The sequence below is a fragment of the Physella acuta genome, unplaced genomic scaffold (assembly GCF_028476545.2).
Source record: "Physella acuta isolate Inbredline_101_S28 unplaced genomic scaffold, ASM2847654v3 ptg000678l, whole genome shotgun sequence".
NCBI classification, from domain to species: Eukaryota; Metazoa; Mollusca; class Gastropoda; family Physidae; genus Physella; species Physella acuta.
The window spans coordinates 24,601-45,232 of NW_026732197.1; the positions used below are offsets into that span (position 1 = coordinate 24,601).

Sequence of the window (20,632 nt, forward strand, 5' to 3'; positions counted from 1 at the left end):
ACTTTTAATCGGGTGGGGGTAAAATGCGAGACAAAATGAAGAGCTTATTGCTAAAAGTAGGCCTACTTACGTCATAAAAACAACATTTTGAGAAAAATGAGTTCAAAGATTAAATTAAAACTAGGCATGCTGCCCAGCTTCGCTTAGGCTTTCGAAAACATTGAGAATTTGAATGCTTAATTAATTCGCCCGAGGGTCGGTCTACGACCTCAAGAGTTATGAAGAGGTTCCTCCGTGGACATTTTTTTTCGATTTATAGCTCATATAAGGTACCGGTCAGTCGAGGTCAGTTTTGACCCCCTCATCGTAGACTTTTCGGCCAACCGGCCCCCGTGCTCTGTCGCCCCAAGGCAAGATCCTGCCAAATTTGAAGCGCCTGCGGCGCCGGGAAGTGCCTTATCGGACACCCGACAATCTAGATCTAGATCTAGAATCCTAATTGAATTTTTTTTTTTTTAAGTTTTGTCCGAGCAAAATAAAAAAAAAATACATTAACCAAGTTGACTTGGTGGGTCTCGAACCCGCACCACCTGCGTGGTTTATAGTACACTAACATCTCCGCTATTTAGGAACCTTATAAAATACAGAGAATGAAAGACGTATTTTAAAATCTTAAGTTACGCGAATATGCCTATTCTTTCAAATTAATTTTTTTATCCCAAATTAGCCAGTTCCAAACAAAGATTTTGTATTAATAAATGTTATGAGTTTAGGCCGGAAAAATTGTATTGTATACATTTCATAGTGTACGTAGATCTAAATCAAATTTGAATGAAATAGTTCATTTCTTTTTTATTCTAAACACGGCAGATGACGTCATTAGTAAGCAATAGTGTCGTCACAGTTTTATGCGTTCTTTTACACATCTATTAATGCTTTTCTGGTTGCATAAATAATACTGTTTCTCTACATTCGAATACGCCTTTATTTTATATTTTTCTTCTTTAAATAAAATTGTGGTTATACATTTAAAACATCTAACATATTATTTTCAACAAAAGTCCGTATAAAGTTCTCCATATATTGCTGCCGTTTCTGACGTGATGTCCGGCGAAAATTTTTTGCGGACAGAGAGAGAGAGAGAGAGAGAGATGTGCGAACTTGGCCCATTATAGTATTAGATTAACTATAAAACATTGCGTTTTTATGTTATTTGTTTGGAAGAGCCTTTTAAACAGATTCTTCAGTAAATACTATTTACAAAATAAAGTTAAACTAGAGGAATAATGATCATTGCTTGATTTGATTATCACAAAAATGTGACGAGTATTTTAAGACTTTAAGCACTAGGCTCTTCAAATGTCAAGTGGCCATGGGTTATCCGGTTATCGTATCGTCGTTTCGCGTCTCGCAATTTACGAAGACTCGTAACTAGGTCTACAAAATAATCGTTTTCTTGCCAGATAAAATATTTTTTAGGAAAATCCTTTTTTTTTACATGCCATCTTTCAGGAGTTTTAGTTTTAATATCACTTCAGCAACACAAACTATTTGCATATGTTAATATTTTCGGTCAGTGCATAGTCAAAAACAATAAGCTAATGTTTTTTTTTTGGTATGTACTAGAGAGGTAGACTCATTTTAAATATAACATACAAAAATAAACAACTTATTAACAGTGAATGCTTTTAGAACAACGTTCTGTTGATTTTTATTGAACGTAATACTTTATTTAGATATATTGTTGTTTGTTGAGTGGAAACTGAAACCAATTAAAGATTCTTTAATATACAACATTTATTTGTTGTTTTTTGTAGTTTTTTTTAATTGTTTTTTTTACTTAAATGTTGTGTTCAAAAAAGAGAATGTAAACAAAATATTTGAAAACTGCACATTACGCATATCTGGCAATGTACAATAAGTATGCTGGCGGTTACTTTGTTGAAAACAAAGTGTAACCAAGTAGTCTAACGTAGATTTTTTCTAGATGTAGATCTAGACTAGATCTAGATTTTAGTATTTCTAGACCTAGACGTCTAGTAAGGCTAATGATATTTTAAAAAATCATGTGGCCATTGTTTGATTACACCCTATACCTATGTCTGTGCGTTTTATTAATGTTCATGGAAGGTAATGTCATTTGTTTGGTCATTTGCCTATTTCAAAATTTTGTAATCTTTAGTCTTTAATAATTCTTTATCGTTTTAGTTTAGTTAATTAAAATAATAATTAATAGTTACAGTTAGATCTAGGTACGTAAAATCACACGCGACTAGATCTAGTAATGTGAAAAACAGTTAGATCTAGATAGTATTGTCTAGTAATAAAACAGAAAGTTAAAGACAGTTACAACAAGTACTACGGACGTTTTCGACCCAAGGTCTTCATCAGCACACAACAGTGTCACGTGTGGTTACAGATTAGACTTGAAAATAAAGACAAACAGTAACACATTTTTTGACTTAGCTTGACAGTGAAAACATGTCTTGTCTGCTAGCTAAGATATCCAAAAGAAAAGACGCATGAGAAGGACGCTTGGGTGGGGTTGGGGGCTTGGTGTATGCGGGAGGGGGGTTGGTTAGGTGAAAGATATCTGTCGATTCAAACCATCGGGTGCTCGTGTACCAAATTTAAGTATTAGTCGCGTTTCAGTGCTAAGGCGATTTTTAAAATTGTGGCAAAACCGAACGGCTGTTACAAAATATGTGAAAAACAGGTGACTCCTTAAATTGTAATAATTATTTCACATTTTGAGGAGGATTTATGTTTTGAAAAATACAAAAATGTTTCCTTGTTTCATTTATGCCTATGTACCTGTATTTTAAACAATTGAATTAAAACTTTTCAGTAATACTTAGTTAACTTAGATCTAGTAATAAATGAGGTAATCTATCGTTTTGGGTACGTAAAATCACCCGCGACTAGTAATGTGAAAAACAGGCGACTCCTTAAATTTTAATAATTTCACAATTTGATGAGAATTTATGTTTTGAAAAATACAAAAATGTTTCCTTGTTTCATTTATGTACCTGTTTTTAGACGATTGAATTAAAACTTTTCAGTAATAAATGAAGACTAGCGATGTTTCCAACAGATGCAACCATGTTCATTTACTAAGCAGCGATTTTGTTTAAGTTTTTCTTTGCAAACTTATAGCGCGAGAATCAGGGGGAAGGCACTCTATTTTACAAATGCCTGCTGTTTATATAGCAAATCTTGCTCACAAACACTGCTGTTTAAAGTTAATTTCTTGCCTGCAACAATATAGATATATTTAGCCATTGATTTAGGACGTTTATTATTCATTTATCTGTAATATTTGATACAAATATATCACAATATACTTCTATTAAAGCCTTGACAATTAAATAACTTTTTCGTACATTACTAGCCACAGGCGATTTTACATACCTAAAATGATAGATTACCTGTAATTTTAATTAATAATTTGAATTAGGTTTGATTGATGTTGATCTGATCTAGATCTAGAATAGATCTACACTACACAAAATTACAAAAATGGAGAATTTTATTTTCTAGTAATTTGATTTTACTTAGATATAGATAGTAGATAGATCTACTTACTGACTTAGGATCTAGATCTAGGTAAAACCTTGGTTTAGCAGGTAAAACCTTGGTTTAGCGTTGGAAATTATCCGTTATTGTTTGTTGAGTTTCATAAACAATAAACCATGGTTAATAGTTTATTGACAATTAATTATTGATTGACCATTGAAAGATAATTAATAAATTCAAGTCGATTGTAGTAAACTAAGTAAATTTTAAATTAATGTTTAAATTTTTAAAGTTTAAAGGAAACAAGAATAAATATTATAGTATATAAAAAATGTTAAACTAAATAATAAATGTGTGTTTTAATTAGAAAAGGTAAAAAGACATAATTAAGCATTACAGGTCCAGTTAAATAGCGTGTGGTCGTTGGTGGGAGAAAATCCCTACATGGTCAAGGGTTCTGCCTGAGTTCACATTGACTTTAATTATCAGCATACGTCATAGCTTAGGGTCATTGTGAGTTCATATATGTTTATTTATAGTATCATGATTGCGAGATATTTTTAACAATACAAACTTAACCCTCTTGCATTTATGAGTTTCTCCTTAAATGACATGAACCTATTTTCAAGAGAGAAAAAAAAGCTAAATTGAGTGCACATTCAATATTCCAAATTTGGATTATTCTCAAGTTTTGACAAAAAATATTAACAAAAGTTCATAAAGAAATAGGCCTAGTGTTTTCCTCACGTTTTCGTGTGTTTTGGTTGTATTGATAATAAAATACGCTCAACTGGAGGTGAACGTGAAGCGGGGAATAAAATACCCTAAAATGGAGTTTTACCAATTTGTTTAATGTTTTTCACTTGCAAGTTGCAGATGATTTGCCACAATCAATTAATTACGCTAAGCCAAGTAAAAATCATTATGTCTATGAGTCTATGAAAATAGTAAATATCACTAGAACAATCATGTTTAGTAACAGAAATATTTAACAGCAACACTTAAGAATAATTAGCGATACAAAATAATTAGTGAAGCAGTATTGTATATAACATGCAATTAAAATCAATCTATCCAAATTTTAAACGTTGCGAATAAAAAACAATAAAAGATGGATTCCAGAACTGTGTGACATACTTTGCCATTGTTTTACTGGGGTTTTTTTTACTGCTTATTCCGGAATAATAATCGATGCTAAACTAAGGTTTTACCAATACTTAGGCATAGGATTTATATTTTAAAATCTAGATCTAGATCGAATTTGCTAGAACTTAGAATTCTTTGATTGGTCCAATGTAAATCAGAATTAAATTTCAATAATAAAGGTTGAAATTCCGATGAAAACTGATTGAATTTTCTAGGCAACCATTTTAACAAATAAAAATATCATTCTGAGACTGAGCTCTTGATTGCGAGTAGTTATTTTGGGTGAAGGTACTGTACTACATGAAAGCCTACGGACAATTTCAATGGCTCCTGAGCTACTTGACGTAATTTAGGCTAGACTTATTCATTCTCATAGGAAGTAGATTTTGTAAAGAAATATTAAGTAATCTGATATTATGTTGTTTTATCTACACTCTGACATTAAAATTGTAAATGCTTAAAATCATATTATTGTAAAGTTAAATTTAAATGGATTTAAGAGTACTATCTTTTAACCTAGAACTATATTCCAGATTTATGCTATTCTGTACTATTACCAATACTAGCTCTATATTTAATTAACAATATTGTTATTATCTATCACCCATTTGTCAGGCTGAACAAATAAAACAATGTACTCAGAATATAGTTAAGCCTAATGTTTGAACTAGTAGATCTTTTATAATATTTAATGTCGTAAGTGTAAATGTGTTGTTGAAATACCACCTTGCTTGAAGCTGCCCAGCGTACTGCCTTTAGGTTAGGGTAGACTTTTGATCAAGGGGTGAAGTCGTTTAATAACATCATAGGCCTACATGAACATGTCATAGATCTACATCATTTAATGTCATTGCTGAATTCCCTTCATTTGGGTTGGGGTAGGAACAGTAGCAGTGGTAAGAACAGTATTGCCACAGACTGTGCAGGTCGACACCAAATTGAAAAATCCAATTTTAATCATTACATTAGGTAAACGGTTAATAAAGATCTAAATGTTTTTGATTTTCAAGTCATAACTGGTCTTATCCATAATTAAAAAATTTTGAAGCATCACATTATGGGCTGGTGGAGATGCTCCATAAGTTCCAGTACCAGGTGACACCAACTGACTCCACTGAGTATGAATATAATTTTTCATATCTGTCAAAAAATAAACTAACAGATTTTGACCATTTGTGTAGAGAAAGATTTAATGTAGTTCATATATCAATTGATATTGCTAAGGTTTGTGAACTGCAAATCAGTTTACAAAATAATTAATAATATCAAGTTTTGTTATTTATCTTCATTCACTAAGCTAATGTAGGATTTTAAAGTTTATTGTTAATCAGCATTTATTAATCAATTCAGTTGATTCACAAGCAACAGTTTCATTGGACATTGCCCAAGGACAATATTTACTTTTTCAATGCAACTCAAAAATACAAATTAGCTGTGTATCAATCCAAGGTGAAGTACTCTTTGAACCTCAATGGCAACCTGTAACTGCTGGAATGAGAGTGTAAGTAAATAATTAATATATTTTTATACTAAAACTTCTATAACTCATGCAAATTTTTGCATACTTATCTTTGTTTGTTGTATTGTTCTCTCTTTCCCTGTCTCTTGGGGGATAAGGGTACTACTTATCAAGAATGTAACTTTACTGCTATTTTATGGATATCGGCTCTTTCATTGTCAGAAAATGTTACCACCCAAAATTGGATATTTTGCAGTTGAAGGACACTTTTCAAAATAAAAACTGGAAATCTCCTTCTATCAATTTTTTTCCATTTTGTCAGTAATAAAGAGGCAAATTTATTTGGTCTATTTTATTAAATGAGATTGTATCATTTTAAAAAGTTAATTGTTAGTGTATAACATGTAAACTTTTTGTGACAGTGTGAGTGTATTATGAGTAATTGCGCACAGACACTACCACTCAATTTTACCCTCTGTTTCATAAAGCTAGTCAGACGTTGTATGATTTGGTTACATGATCTATCAGGTCCTGGATATCATGGTTTTGAAACTTATGTTTAAAAGAAACCTTGAAAATAAAATACCGTAAATTGTTTGAGAAAGTGTGAATTTTTGTTTTATTTGATTGCATATCCTCCCCAAACTTTTTTTTTTATAACAGTGTTCTTATACAATTTCGAAAGCCATTCCATACAATTACTATTTAAATTCTTCATTTAATAACAATAAAAAAAGATAGCTATGTGTCTGTCGCTTTTTTTTAATGATGTATGTTTTATTAAATCCTTTTTTATAAAAATGTTACTTTGCATATAACAAGTGAAAGGATACGACATGATATGGGAAATGAGGTCAATCAAACTGCAGTGCTTATCATTGATAAATTCGAACGTGAATCTAATGGGAGATTCACCTGCTCTGTGAATACGCCTCAGCCAGTAAGAAGGGATATTGAAGTTAACTGTGTAGAAGGTAATAAGTTCACATATTAAAGTTAACAATTCTTGTTTCCTTTTTCACCAAAACTCCCAACCGTTTAAAAGAGCAGTTATCATAACAATGTTCAACAATTTTTAAAAAGTTTTTTAAAATCCTGAATTTATGAAATTAAAAAAAAATCCGGTGCAGTTAGCACATCATTTAAAATCTCCCCTCACCTCTCTCCAACTCAACAAAGATAAATGGTACAATTGAACTTCCTCTTTTAAAATAATTATTTTTGTAAAGTTGAGAATCCTGTTCCTGAGTTTTATGGCCAACAATATATTTACTTGTTGTACTGCTACCAAAAATACATTTAGTTTGCATTTAGATGTAAAGTTGATTAAATTAAGGTAGGCTAAAAACAGCCGCACCCCACAAGCATGTATTTACCTAAGCCTATGGATTTTTTGACAACCTTTTTTTGGTTATAAATTGTAATTATGAAGGGGATTTTCTCCAATTAAGTAGGCCTATTATGTATTCTGACGACCCCCTGATTCTGACTTCAGATGACGTTTCCATAGCCTTTGTCCACCCAAGAACAATCTACAAGGTTGCAGTTTGATTTTGATTTTTTTTTCTCTTAGATGGGTTGATGTCCACAGCAAATAAGCCTCATCTTGCCAGAAGCCTGAACTCACACGCTGTCCAGCCTGACAATGTTGTCGCCAAGCAGCCTTTTTTAAAAGCACTTTGCAAATTTATTTTATTACTATAAATTTTTCAGTTAATACAGCAAAAGCTGTATATCAGTATCGAGACAAAACTCAACTTTTGGAATGCACTGTTCAAGTACAGTCACCAATACTACAAGTAAAATTTCAAGGCTGGTATCAAAATGACAAGCCTATTAAGGACCTGAAAAATCCAAAATTTGTAGAAGAAAAAAATGGCTCTCTTGTGATTAATGGACCAAGTAAGAAAGCTATTTTTATCTAAATTCCAGCACTATATATATGTTTGCTCATATAGACAACTGAGATTGCATTATAGTATTATAGTTGTATTGAAATAATTTGTTAATACAAATATTCTCATTTATGAAAATCATAGTTCAGATACATTTTCAGTCTTTCTTACTTTTACACAAATAAACAACCCATTTTTTGTTTAACAATTTTACTCACCTTGCATGGATGTTTCTATACGTTTCTAGATATATATCTAGCAATATATATATATATATATATAGGCCTTTATGTATATATACATATATAGCCCTATATTTATATGCCGATATCAAACAGTTGAGTTGCTAACTAAAAGTTTTATACTGAAAAATAGGACGTGAAGATGCTAATCGCTACATTGCCAAGTACTCTGCTACCTTGAAGGGTGATGTAGTCCATGATTTTAACTGTGTTGTTAACTATATTGGTAATTTTCATAATACTTTTTCTATTTCTTAAAAAAAACACTACCACTAAACAACATTAGACTAGTGTTTTGTAAGAATAAATTAAAATAGCTTTAAAAATGTTAGCTTTTCATATATTTAAGATTTAAAAACATTAATTAAAACAATTTCCTTCTATTTTTAGCTACACCACTTCTATTGGATTTTAAGAAATCCTATGATTATTTTCTTGGACAAAATTTTTCTATGACCCCTCATGGGATATTAGGATATCCTAGGCCCTCTCTTAAATGGCTGAAAAATGGTGCTAGGATTCCAAATAACAGTCGCCATATATACGCTCAAGATGAGTTTTTGATTATCACTAAGCTAGGCCCTGCAGGTAAACAGTTTGTACATTTTAAAATATATTCTCTGTATATTTTATCATTTTTAGAAAATAAAAAAATAAGTTGGGGAACAAAAATAAAAAAAATTAAATTAAACAAAATTCTTTAAGTTTCTAATAATATCTTAAAGTTTGAATTATTTCATATATTTAAAAAAAAAAACATGAATCATTAATATAGCATATGTGTAATATATGTATGCTATTATTCAGTAATTTTTAAAAAAGATTCTTAGTAGTTTGGATTGTTACCACAATTGCTGCTTATCTTCTTATTTGTTAAAAAAAAATTGGACATTTAAACCATCAGAGCTATTACAAAACTTTAATGCAGTTTTTAATTGTCTTATTAGCAAATAATAAATGATACTTATGTTATGGAAATTAAAGGTTGATCCCTTCATATGCTGAGGTCAATAAATAGGTAAACTCTACTTCAACTGTCCTATAGATTATGTAAAGTCCCCCTTTCAGATGTAACATCTGCAAGGGGGACTTTACATATCTCTTAGGTTTGTTGTGATCATAATTATATAATAATCGCAATTATAGATCTATTCTTTGCAACAGATGCTGCAGTCTATACCTGTATTGCTTACACTAAAGAACTTAATGCCAACTCCACAAAGGAATTTATTCTTCGTGTAAAAAGTAAGTACAAAATATGTAAAGCTGTTCATTTTAATCAGTTTCTTACTTAATTAGTGTTGCTACAAAATTAAATCTTTCAAAGATAAAGTAAAAGAAAAACAGATTAATTCTACTTAATGTTTCTTATTGTATATTTTTAAAAAGCTACAGGCAGATCTTAGGAAGGGCATAGAGGCCCATACCCCACCCAACTGATATACAGTGGTACCTCAAGATTTGAGTTTAATTCATTCAGTAACATTGTTACATATGTCAAATAGCTGTTATCTCACAGCAATATTTTCCATTGAAATTTAATTCAAATGTCATCAATCCATTCCATTTCCAAACCCAAAATTGCCACCCTGTTTTTCTTTTGAGTTTGTTTTTTAATAAGGAAAGTGTATTTATACATGGCAAATATTGTTTGATAACATAATAAAGGATAATGCAAAGAAATAAACTAGTTTTTTAATGTGTATTTACCTTAAAAATCAGCCAACTTGAGCTTACGAAAAATGCTTGTGGAGGTTTAGGCCCAATGTAGGTGTAGGAGCTTCACTTCTGTCACTTACTTCCTGTTAATGCTAAGCTCCTTTGGTCACTTTCGTTTTAATTCACTAACTCGTTACACTTGATCTCTAAATTTATTGGAACTGAAACATAACAATTAAACTTATATGTTACTGTATACTGTTTTGTTACTTTAGCTTAATTAAGAAACATAACAATTAAACTTAAATGTTACTGTATAATGTTTTATTAGTTTAGCTTAATTAAGATATGCTGCGGTTCCCTCATTACAAATTACCACAAATTAAAATACCAAAATAAATCATTCATCCGCGCACATAAATAGCTCCAATGCACAATTAGTTGCAGATTTTTGGGGTGGTTTTGTCCAAAGCTTGTCAAAGCAAATTTTAGCTCATTCAACACCTTTTATTTTTAAAAATCAGGTATGTCTGGGCACTCAGTTTCAAGGTATCACCATATATCTTGCCCCTTTCCCGACCTTTGTGTTACTATGGTAACTTTTATTTTTAATTGGGGATTGGGCAATCATTGTTTATCCAGCCAATGGATCAATTTTTAAAACTGGGTTCAGTAGAGTTGAAAAGAAATGTAAGAATATACATTACAATATAGGCCTATTAATCTATCATGTTAATCAATCTTGTTTCTGTATCATGATTTTTACTTAAAATGTTTAACACTTTTATAGATTTTATATCATTTCCATAAAAAATGCTTCCCACTGTTTGTTAGCATAAAGATTTCAATAATTGGTAAAATAAACATTATTTCCAAATGATAGAATTTAGTTAAAATAGTTGTACATTTCAATACATTCATTTATATAATTATTAGGCAGAGTTTATAACATTATTTCTTGGCACACCTCCCTATGGCTTACATTGTTGAAATATGGCACAGGCCTGAGACTCAGCAGTACAGTGGATAAATTGCCCCAAGACTGCTTTCAAAGGTTTTTTAAGATAGATGAAAATATGAATGAAACTTTAATAGATTAAGGTTTTTAATTGATTGTTTTGACCAATGATTTTACACAAAGGGATGAGACATAAGTAAACTAATTTTTTATTGTTGTTTTTTATTTGTTGTCTATAATACTGATCATATTATGTGTGAGTTATGTGAAAGTAGATCCAACTAGTCTCAGTTAGCAAAATGTAAAGCTATGTGCACCCGTTATATTTTATCAAGTTCATTGATTCTAGAGTAAACATAGAATTGAAAAGCCAATGGCGAAAAAAATACACAACAATAATGATGTCATTGATACTTTGTAATACAGTTACTATTAATACCGCCTCATTTATTTGTCTAATCTTATAAGTGGTCTGTTTGTTAAGTTTCTTTCAGGCATCTCTTTGGGTAGTGGGGGGGGGCTCTGTATGTATATATATGTATATATATATATATATATATAAATATATATATATATGTATATGTATATATAAATATATATATGTATATATATGTATATATATGTATATATATGTATATATATGTATATATATGTATATATATGTATATATATATATATATATATATACACATTTACACTCAAATATAAACATACACACATATATACATACATTTCATTTCAGATCCAATGGAATGGCTTTATCCCTTCATTGGTTGTTGCATTCAAGCAGTAATTTTGTGCATAAGTGTCATTGTTTGCTTGAAGAATGACAAATATCAGGAAGCTCCACCTAAGAAGTAAGTTTCCATGGCAGGGGATTATTACCATTAAATATGTTTCTAAATCCATAAATGATATCTCAAAACCAAACTAAACAATAATTTTTAAAAAGCAACATAACATTATAAATAATTTTCATTTCAAAATGTTTAATCTAGTCCTACTAACCTCTTTTCTCTATCAGAACATAATTAGAATCCTTCACACATACTCTTACTATGTTATAAATCACTACCACACTCATGCTAAAATAATCAATTTTAAGCTCTTGAGTAATTATGACCTGCAAAGAGAGAGATACTTAATCCTCCACTATTAAACTATACTAATTATAAATTTAATATATGTCATACAGTTAACTGTATTAAGAAATGATGTTCAAAATACCATAGAAAATCTCATGGCATGAGAAATACCTTCACACAATTAAGACCTGTATTCATTGATTTTTTTTTTCCCCGCTTCAGTTTCTTGATTTGAAACATGTTCTCTTTAGGGATTGTCCACATAGAAATAGTACAAAGAAGCGTATCATTTATTTATTACTTTCTGGAGAAATGGGATAAATAAGTTGTCACTATTGGCTTACACAGTTCTTGTAGTTCAAAATTAATAAATGGCTTAGAGCACAGGTTCTCAAACTTTTTTGGGTTGCAACCCCTTTCTATTATAGTTATTTCTTCTCTCAGCTACGGAAAGTATTTATGGAGTCTGTTTTCTTCCTTTAGATATTAATTTTTTTCACATGCTGATTATCTACCACGTTGGGCATTATTCCAAAACATGGCAATTTTTCCTAACTTTTTTAGAATTCATTTTTTATTTTTGCGCAGTGTTAACAGAATGGGATGGCATGGTTGGATGTCAAAACATAGTATTAGTAACACAAAATTCTTTTGAGTTTGAATCTTGGACTTGAATCCATGGAATGATTCTGAGGTCACGTTATTCTGAGGGAAAGTAGTACCGGCTGGGCATAGTGTTGACCACACTATTCCTTCATTTATCATTGTCAAAGAAAATCCTGCTCTTTTTTATCTGCAACATGAATAGCCATGAGAACCAATTCTGTGCCCTCTTGATGAAAACTTCCTGTTAGATCAAGTCTCTGATGTTTACAAAATTTTCATTCCCAAGAATGAAGTCAAAATAATTTTCAGTGCATTCTTAATGATTCATCTCTAAGCGTTTGTGTTTCTGAGTGTCCGTTAAGTCATGACTGAGAATGAGAAGAACTTTGAGCTATATGCGCCTAGTCTTCTCTATTCCATTGCTATTTGAGTTTGCAAAGCTGATTTTATTGTAGTTTTGTGTTTAAATTGGCAACTCCTCATGACACCCCCCCCCCTTTACGGTTCGCAACCCAGCTTGGGTACCAGTGGGTTAGAGCAACAGGTATAAAAATTGTCTTATTTTTATGTATGTATTACATGAGCAAAAACCCTTGTAGTTAATTTTTAAGCTTTTAAAACTAGTTAGGTTCTTTTTTTTAATGAATCATTGTTGCTTATTGATCTTTATAGGTAACTCCTTAAACATTAGAGCTCTTTTTTAATTTTATTGTAATCACCTCTTTTGTTTTAATTCTGTGGTATAAAAAAAAACCCTGGAAGTAATCGGGTATAATATTGTTAATTTAGGAACAAATAGAGCACAATTAACAATTTGAGCAGTAATTGCATAAAAAGTGTAATTAGGGGTCATCCATTTATGATGCCACATGGAGGGGGAAGGGTCCATGCGGATGTCCACATATTACATTTAACAGAGAATAACACATTTATTTCCCCCACCCCACCCCCATACACACACATTGTTTAATAACTTGCATGAGCTTTAGTTGGTAATGTGGGAAATCCCTGGCAAAAAAATAATGTATTTTAACGTTTACAACATACTAATCTACTCTAGATTCTACTTTTAATATTTAAGCCTAATAATAAACATCAAATCTATTAAAACCGTGTTATTGAAATAGTAAAGTTGTACAAAGGTTTAAAAAGTGTGATTTATGTGGATGTCTACATGGGGGGGGGGGGGGGGGGGTCTAAAATCCTAAATTTTTGTGGACGTCATAAATGGATGACCCCTTAAGAGAATGCTTTGTTCAGTCTAATACATTTGTTTTTAAAATCAGGATTAGCAAAGGATTTTTTAAAATAAAAGTTATATGTTATTAGTCATCACAATGGTTTAGTATGCTTAATGCTAATGGATATACATCTTAAACTTCCTTTGAAAGAAATGGTCTGCTATATTCTTTTTCAAAACTAGAGTGATTAGCTTGCTTTCTAAAAAGCATTCTCTCAGTGTAAATGCAACAAATAAAGATGTCAGTATTTGAAAGATGAATTTCTTTTTAAAACTTATTATGGGCCTAAACATTTTCTTCAAATGTGTGTTGCTTAATATTTTAGTACAGTTTTTCCTTTACATAATATTGTGGGTCGCTTACATTTTAGTACAGTTTTTCATTTAAATAATATTGTGACCCATGCTTTTCTTTATATTTAAATAAGAAGTTGTGACATTTTTGCTTATTTAAAGAAAACCACTTTTATTTTCTATTTAGACAATTTAGTGCTTAATTAAAAGCCCCTTATTAAACATTAACAATTTAACAATTTAATTAAGTTTTTGATTTTTCTCCTGTGATACATTATTTTCATAGTTATATTTTTGTATACTTTAAACTGTCAATGCTGGTTTTACTTAGTTATAAAATTAAGCTGTATGGTTGCACCTTTCAAAGTTAAAACTGTCCTTTTGAATTTTTTTACTGTATTCATTTTAGAAAGCTTGAACCTAAAGTGATGTAAGTAATTTTTTTCCATAATTACTTAAATATTGTGAAATTTGTATTTTGCGTGAAATTGGTTATTTTGAAAACCTCCTTTCATATAACAGCAGCTTGTGATTTTGACAACTGGTTTAAAAATAAAAACATCAAACTGTCAATGTTTACAAATTATGTAGTATATTAGAATACATATTTATCACGAGTTTTCTTAACTCAACAACAAGCATCATTGATTAATAATAGCTATCTAAAAAAACAATTATAATTATATTAGCATTTTAACAGTTTTGTCAAAAGTACTCAATGTTAAATACAGATTTCTTGTCTTTTTTTCTTTTAGTAATATAAGTAATGTTGCCTTATCATTTAAATAAAATAATATACATTGTTCATTTGCCAATGCCTGATGTCATTAAATATACAGAAAAGAATTATCCAGTATCTGACAGATAGTAGAGTTTGCAAGTTTCTTATCAAGGGCCAGTCAAAGCTCCAAATATTTCTCAATTAAATGGGGATGCTGATGAGCAATAAGCCCTAGAACTATTCACTTTTAAATTTTGAAAGTTTAATATAACTGTACACATACTGTCTATTCTGCTCAATTGGGGCAGATTATTATGATTATTCAGGCCAAATTGTAAGAAAAAACTCCAGAAAGCATTATTTGTGCCAAGGTATAAATATATATGTATGCCTATATAGACACACAAACACACAATTTGTAAAAGTATATACATAACAAAAATGTTTTAATCTATTTAATTCTAAAAGTATTTCAATATTTTCTTTCAGAATTCAACCTGTTGAAACAGTAAAAAAAAAGAATTCATTTGAATCTGAAGAGACTAGTGTATAATTTGCTAATGTCATAGGTCAAGAATTAAATATCAGAGGTTATCATTTAGCTATGAGAGAGGGAAATAATATAATAAATAAATTTTATGATTAGAAACTCTAGAATAAAAGTATGGACATCTTTAAAAAAAAATCTAATCACAAAATTTAGAGTGGTTTTAAATGTTTAAAGTTGACATTCAGAAAGTGTTGCTATTTTGGTTCTGTCTAAATATTAAGAAAATTATTTAGTAATATTTAATCCCCAATAACACACATATCACTCAGTACATTAAGGCTTGAATTAAGGTTCAAATATTATGTGCTATATGTATATTTAAGTTCTATGATGTTTTTAAGTCTAAACTTATTTGAAACTTAATTAAAGTTTTTAAATAAATATTTGAAGGTTACGTTAATTTTTACATGATTCAAAAGTATCAGTAGTAAAAAACAATAATGGCGCAAAATGAACAAGTAATCCAAATTATGAAAGTGAATTGTTTTAAGTAGTACAGGATAATCAACCAGCCATTTCTAAACTTTTGGTACATTGGTAGTTTATTGTAAAATGCCTCAAACTTAAAGCATATGTCTAAAAAAAATTAAAGAATGAATAGTCTCTCTTGAAATTTACATCAAAGGTAAAAATTGAACAAACATTAAGTAAATTTTCTTACAAAAGTAGGTATGAAAGTTTAAGAATGATTTACAGGCTGATAGGCTTGTAGAAGCTATTATGAATGGGTTTTTTTTTGTCTTACACTTTTAAAAAAAAATTATTTTTTCAGAAAAGCCAAAAAAAAATAAACCAGATCCTAAATTTGCTCCTTCAAACTCCTTGTCTTCATCTTAATGTTCATCAAAAGAAAAGTCAACAATTAGGTCTACCTTGAGGTCAAGTAATTTATGTCATTGTCAAGTGGCATACCTATAAAAATTTACATCTTTTAAAATTAGTTATACTTTTTTTATTTCTAATTTAAGTTTACCTATATCTATTATAATTCTATTCTTAGTCATGGATTTTTTTTTCATTTTTTAAAAATACTTTTTTTAAGAGAAGGGTCTGAATGTTTAGTAATAATTACAGTAGTAGTACAGTAACCTACAGCCAGCTATTCTTGCTGTGCATTTAGGGTATTTACTTTAAAAAAAATTATTGTCCTGGTGGGTTTTTAATTGAATCTTTAATGACTTAAAACATCAACATTTTATTCTGAAAATAACAGTAAATAAACATCATGTTTAAAATTTGATTTTAACTTTATATTTGTATTTATTTACAAACTGATTTTTTTTTACAAGTTATGTTTGTTTTTAAAAATAAAATCAGATGATGCAGTATTATTGACTTGTTCTCTTTGTACTGTTTGTATATGCAAATATAATGTATGCTGGATTATAAATGATAATAACCTACATGATTCTTTATTATATTTTGGTTAAGAAATCTTTCTGAAACCCAATGGCACTTAAGGCACATGAAGTAGAGTTCTTTTGTTGTTTTTTTCCTGAGTATTACACCCAGATCACACTTCTTAGCTTAACACAGATGTAACTGGATCTGAATATTAAGCTTGCTGGCAATGATAAATCAAGTAAAAGCATTCTGAATGATTTATAAGCTAATTACTTCAGTTTTTTTATCAACCTGTCAGGGATCAAAGAATATTAGTTCTACAATAGTAGTTAAAGTCAGGCTAAGGCAACTCAATCTTCAGATTACAAATACCTTTGAAATTTTCAACATGTTTAAAAAAATCTAGAGAAATTTTTTTAAAAGTCTTCGTGATCACATACATGGGGACAGTGATCAGATGATAGAGTTCATAACTGTTAACCTGAAAGTCTCAAGTTCAGATCCCAAACTTAAGGCTGTAGGACATCACTGACTCCACCCAGATCTGATGGGCACCTGACTCACTGCTGGGAAAGGAAGATGGCTGGGCATAGGCTGACATTATCCCCTTGTATGCTTAGATGACAGAAGTAAATGAACTTTACTTCTTTTGTCCCATGGTTGTGAATTTGTTTTTAGATACTGGCTCACTACTCAGGGTTCATTAAGAAAAAATATGAATATTGTATGTGTGACTCACGTTTGCTAACAGAATGTTTCTTCTGCATCCACTACAGGAATTTTCAATACCTTTATTTTAGGTGAATGACTAAAAAAGTAAAACAAAGGCATACCTGTCATAGAAGGCTATTATTTTTTCTAGTTTTTTTTTTTTATGCTTTATACTTAATATATATCATAAGTTTACCAGCTAAGGGAAATAATCTAATTTGATTGTTGGCCCTGTGGGTTTGCAATTCCCATGCCTATGAATAAATTTGCTCTTGAACCAGTAATTGTTTCATGTTACGTGACCTCTAATTGGGTTGATTGACTTCCACAAGACACTCAGGCAATTGAATTGGTGTAGTGATTTCATTGTACCCATGCGACAAGTGGCTATTCTTAGCTGCACAGTAAAATTTGCCTCACTGACATTACTCAACAAAGTCTGTACTATGTTTTCCCTCAGGGAAACAACCTCAGTAGATGACCATTATATAACATCCCCAGTGAGGCTGTGTTAATTTAATTATACTCAAAGGAAATTGAGCAGTAAATTTGAAAAATAGATAACAAGTAATATTTATAGACTATATATAATATATAGCCTATGTAACTTAATATAACTATAAATTAGTCATGTTCAACATTTACGCTTTCCTGTATGATGCAAGGTTTAATGCTTTTTAACTTGGGCTGCACACATTAGATGTCTGTGAGAGGACAAGGCTAATCCACCATTCCATTAATTTAACAGTGATTAAAACCTGATGGACTGCTAGAATATCTTAGACAGTTACAGAGGAGTTGTATTCAAGGTTTCTTTCATACATTTTTCTGTGGGGGAAGGACATTAACTGGTTAAAGTTTCTATATATTTACATTTATTACATATTTTAAAAATTTTTGTCCCCTGAAAGTAAAGAAAAACTGGTTGGTCATTTATCATAACCAGAGGTGTAGCAAGGGGGGGGGGGGTGCGGACCACATCGGGTGACACCATTTAGGGGGGTGACACCAAGGCAAAAAATAGCAAAATATATAGAGAAAAACTTGAAAGGGGGGGGGGGGTGCAAATAAAAAATTTGAAAGTTTGTCCCCGGGAAGGGTCACTACACCTCTGGGGGTGACACCATTAAGTGCCGCACCGGGTGACACCCGACCTCGCTGCGCCACTGATCATAACTTATATGTCATATGATTATTTCTCATTGAAGTGTGACCCATATGTGTGGATTCTATATATTTGATTGATTAGTAATACCGGAATTCTACTTTATTTACTGACTGGTTCAAAAGGGTAACTTAACTCATGATTGTCTAGGGCCCTGTTTCGGCGTCAGCTGCTGTTTCACGGTTGTCTAGTAACACTAGTGAATCCATAAATGAAAAATCAGGTAGGCCTATTGTTTTTTGCAAGCTTTAATTAATTTTATTTAGTTACTTTAGTTTGTAACCTCTGTTTGTGGCAATTCTTGTAACTTATGTAAGTTCAAACTTTCCAGATTTCTTCTTCGTTGAAAATACATTAATGCCAGAAAATGTATATTTTTTTAATCTAATTGGATATTTAATTATTTGATTAAAAAATTTTAAACGATTATGAAAAACTAAGGGGAGATAACAAGATTTAATTCCTAGCAACTGCTCGGTCGGCATACTTATGTGGTACAACTTTTATATTGGTTTCTCGCCTTACTCCTATGTCATATGTAGATCTCTAAGTGTCAAATTCATTTCGAACGTATGACTAAAAGGTGGAAAATAAAACAAATAGGCCTATAAAGTCCTTTTAAAAACGAGCTTAAATTGTTTGTTTTTTAAATTCAGTATAAATATATTTTTGTATCAAAGAGCATACATTTGTTGTTTATTTGATAATTAAGTTTAATTAGTTCTCAAGACTATTTTCATGGTAGTGGTAGGGATCCATTGTAATTTTTTATTAGCGCAATTTCCATTCTGGAGAATTGCGTTTATTAACCCGTCATTTCTGGATGGATGGATGGATGGATGGATGAATGTGTGTCCGCAGCTTTAAGTCGTATCTCCTCCTCAACGAAGCAATATCGATGACTAGTTACAAAAACAATTATGTTAAGCAAGTTACGAGGACAAACATAGGCCATAAAAATTCCGGGTTTCTTTCATGGATTTCCCGGAAAAGCCAAAAAACCTCGAAAAAATGCAGTTTTTGACCCATATCTCGGCAACCAGACCACTTAGCGACTTGAAACATGTACCAATCGATTCCTGCCATAATTTAAAACAATATTGCCGAAGAAAGTTTTCAAAAATATCCTTTCGTTTGGTCACAAAATTTTTTTGAATTAATTAAAATTTGGACCGAATTAGTAGGCATTTTATGCAACCACACCACACGCGTCATCACGTTCAATAGCTGCGACGTCACGTTCGGTAGCTGGGCGCGCAATGGTTTTTAGTCATGTTACTCCATTGTAAATAAAACATGTAAAATACTGAAAAAAAAATTAATAAAAAACGTTTTAATAACTAACCAATGGTTTTACTAAGCCTGCTCTTGATTTACGCTACGACAGAGCTATTTTTAGATAACACAAGGAAATTGCGCTAAAATTGTCACTAGACTTTTTTTAATTACTTGTTTATCTTGAATCTAGATCTGGTCTTTAAGTCTAGTAAGGGGTCATCCATAAATGACGTCACACTCGTAGGGGGGAGGGGGGGTCCGTAATTTTGTGACGATGTGTGATGAGGGGGAAGGGGGGGGGGGGGGGGGTCAGATGTTGCGACGTCACATTTTTGCATTATAAAAAAGCAATGTTAGAAAACGAATTTTAGACGTTATTTCGCGTTTTAGATAACTGTTTTAATAAATTGTAATAGTTTAGACAAGATTTTGGAAAAATATCAATGTTTAAAAAAAATTCAACTGCAATTTTGAGGGGGGTTGTAGGTTGAGGTGTGACGTCATTTTAGGGGGGGGGTCTGGCTTTTTGTGACGAAGTGTGACGGAGGGGAGGGGGGGGGTAAAATCGTCAAAAAAAGCGTGACGTCATTTATGGATGACCCCTAAGAGAGAAATTGTTTTTTAAAATTATGTAGCAGCCTACGTATTAAGGTTTTAATTAAAAAAATAATGTTTTTTCTTCTATATTTTAGCTTGACCTGAAAATATTAATTGAACTAAAATCACATTGACACTGCTATTTTTAATTACATTTATTTGGCCCTTAATTTCATAACTATTTTTAGATTATCTGGCCTATTTTCTATCGGAAGTAGGAAGTGAC

General features: G+C 31.0%; 1 protein-coding gene across 3 annotated transcripts; it reads left to right on the plus strand.

Annotated features, from left to right (window-relative positions):
* Positions 1–1,852: 1,852 nt before the first annotated feature.
* LOC131949238 (protogenin) lies at positions 1,853–16,638 on the plus strand. Of its 3 annotated transcripts, XM_059311040.1 has the most exons (11): positions 1,853–2,070; positions 5,953–6,103; positions 6,884–7,035; positions 7,775–7,963; positions 8,332–8,424; positions 8,589–8,786; positions 9,345–9,443; positions 11,558–11,672; positions 14,450–14,470; positions 15,251–15,351; positions 16,084–16,638. In XM_059311040.1, exons 1-10 carry the CDS (start codon positions 2,007–2,009, stop codon positions 15,312–15,314), a joined length of 1,146 nt encoding a protein of 381 aa, XP_059167023.1. In that variant the 5' UTR covers positions 1,853–2,006; the 3' UTR covers positions 15,315–15,351; positions 16,084–16,638. The 3 variants fall into 3 exon arrangements, with proteins under 3 accessions (XP_059167023.1, XP_059167024.1, XP_059167026.1); XM_059311041.1 differs by lacking the exon at positions 16,084–16,638 and having other exon boundaries at positions 9,363–9,443; positions 15,251–16,077; XM_059311043.1 differs by lacking the exons at positions 14,450–14,470; positions 15,251–15,351.
* The last annotated feature ends 3,994 nt before the right edge of the window (positions 16,639–20,632 follow it).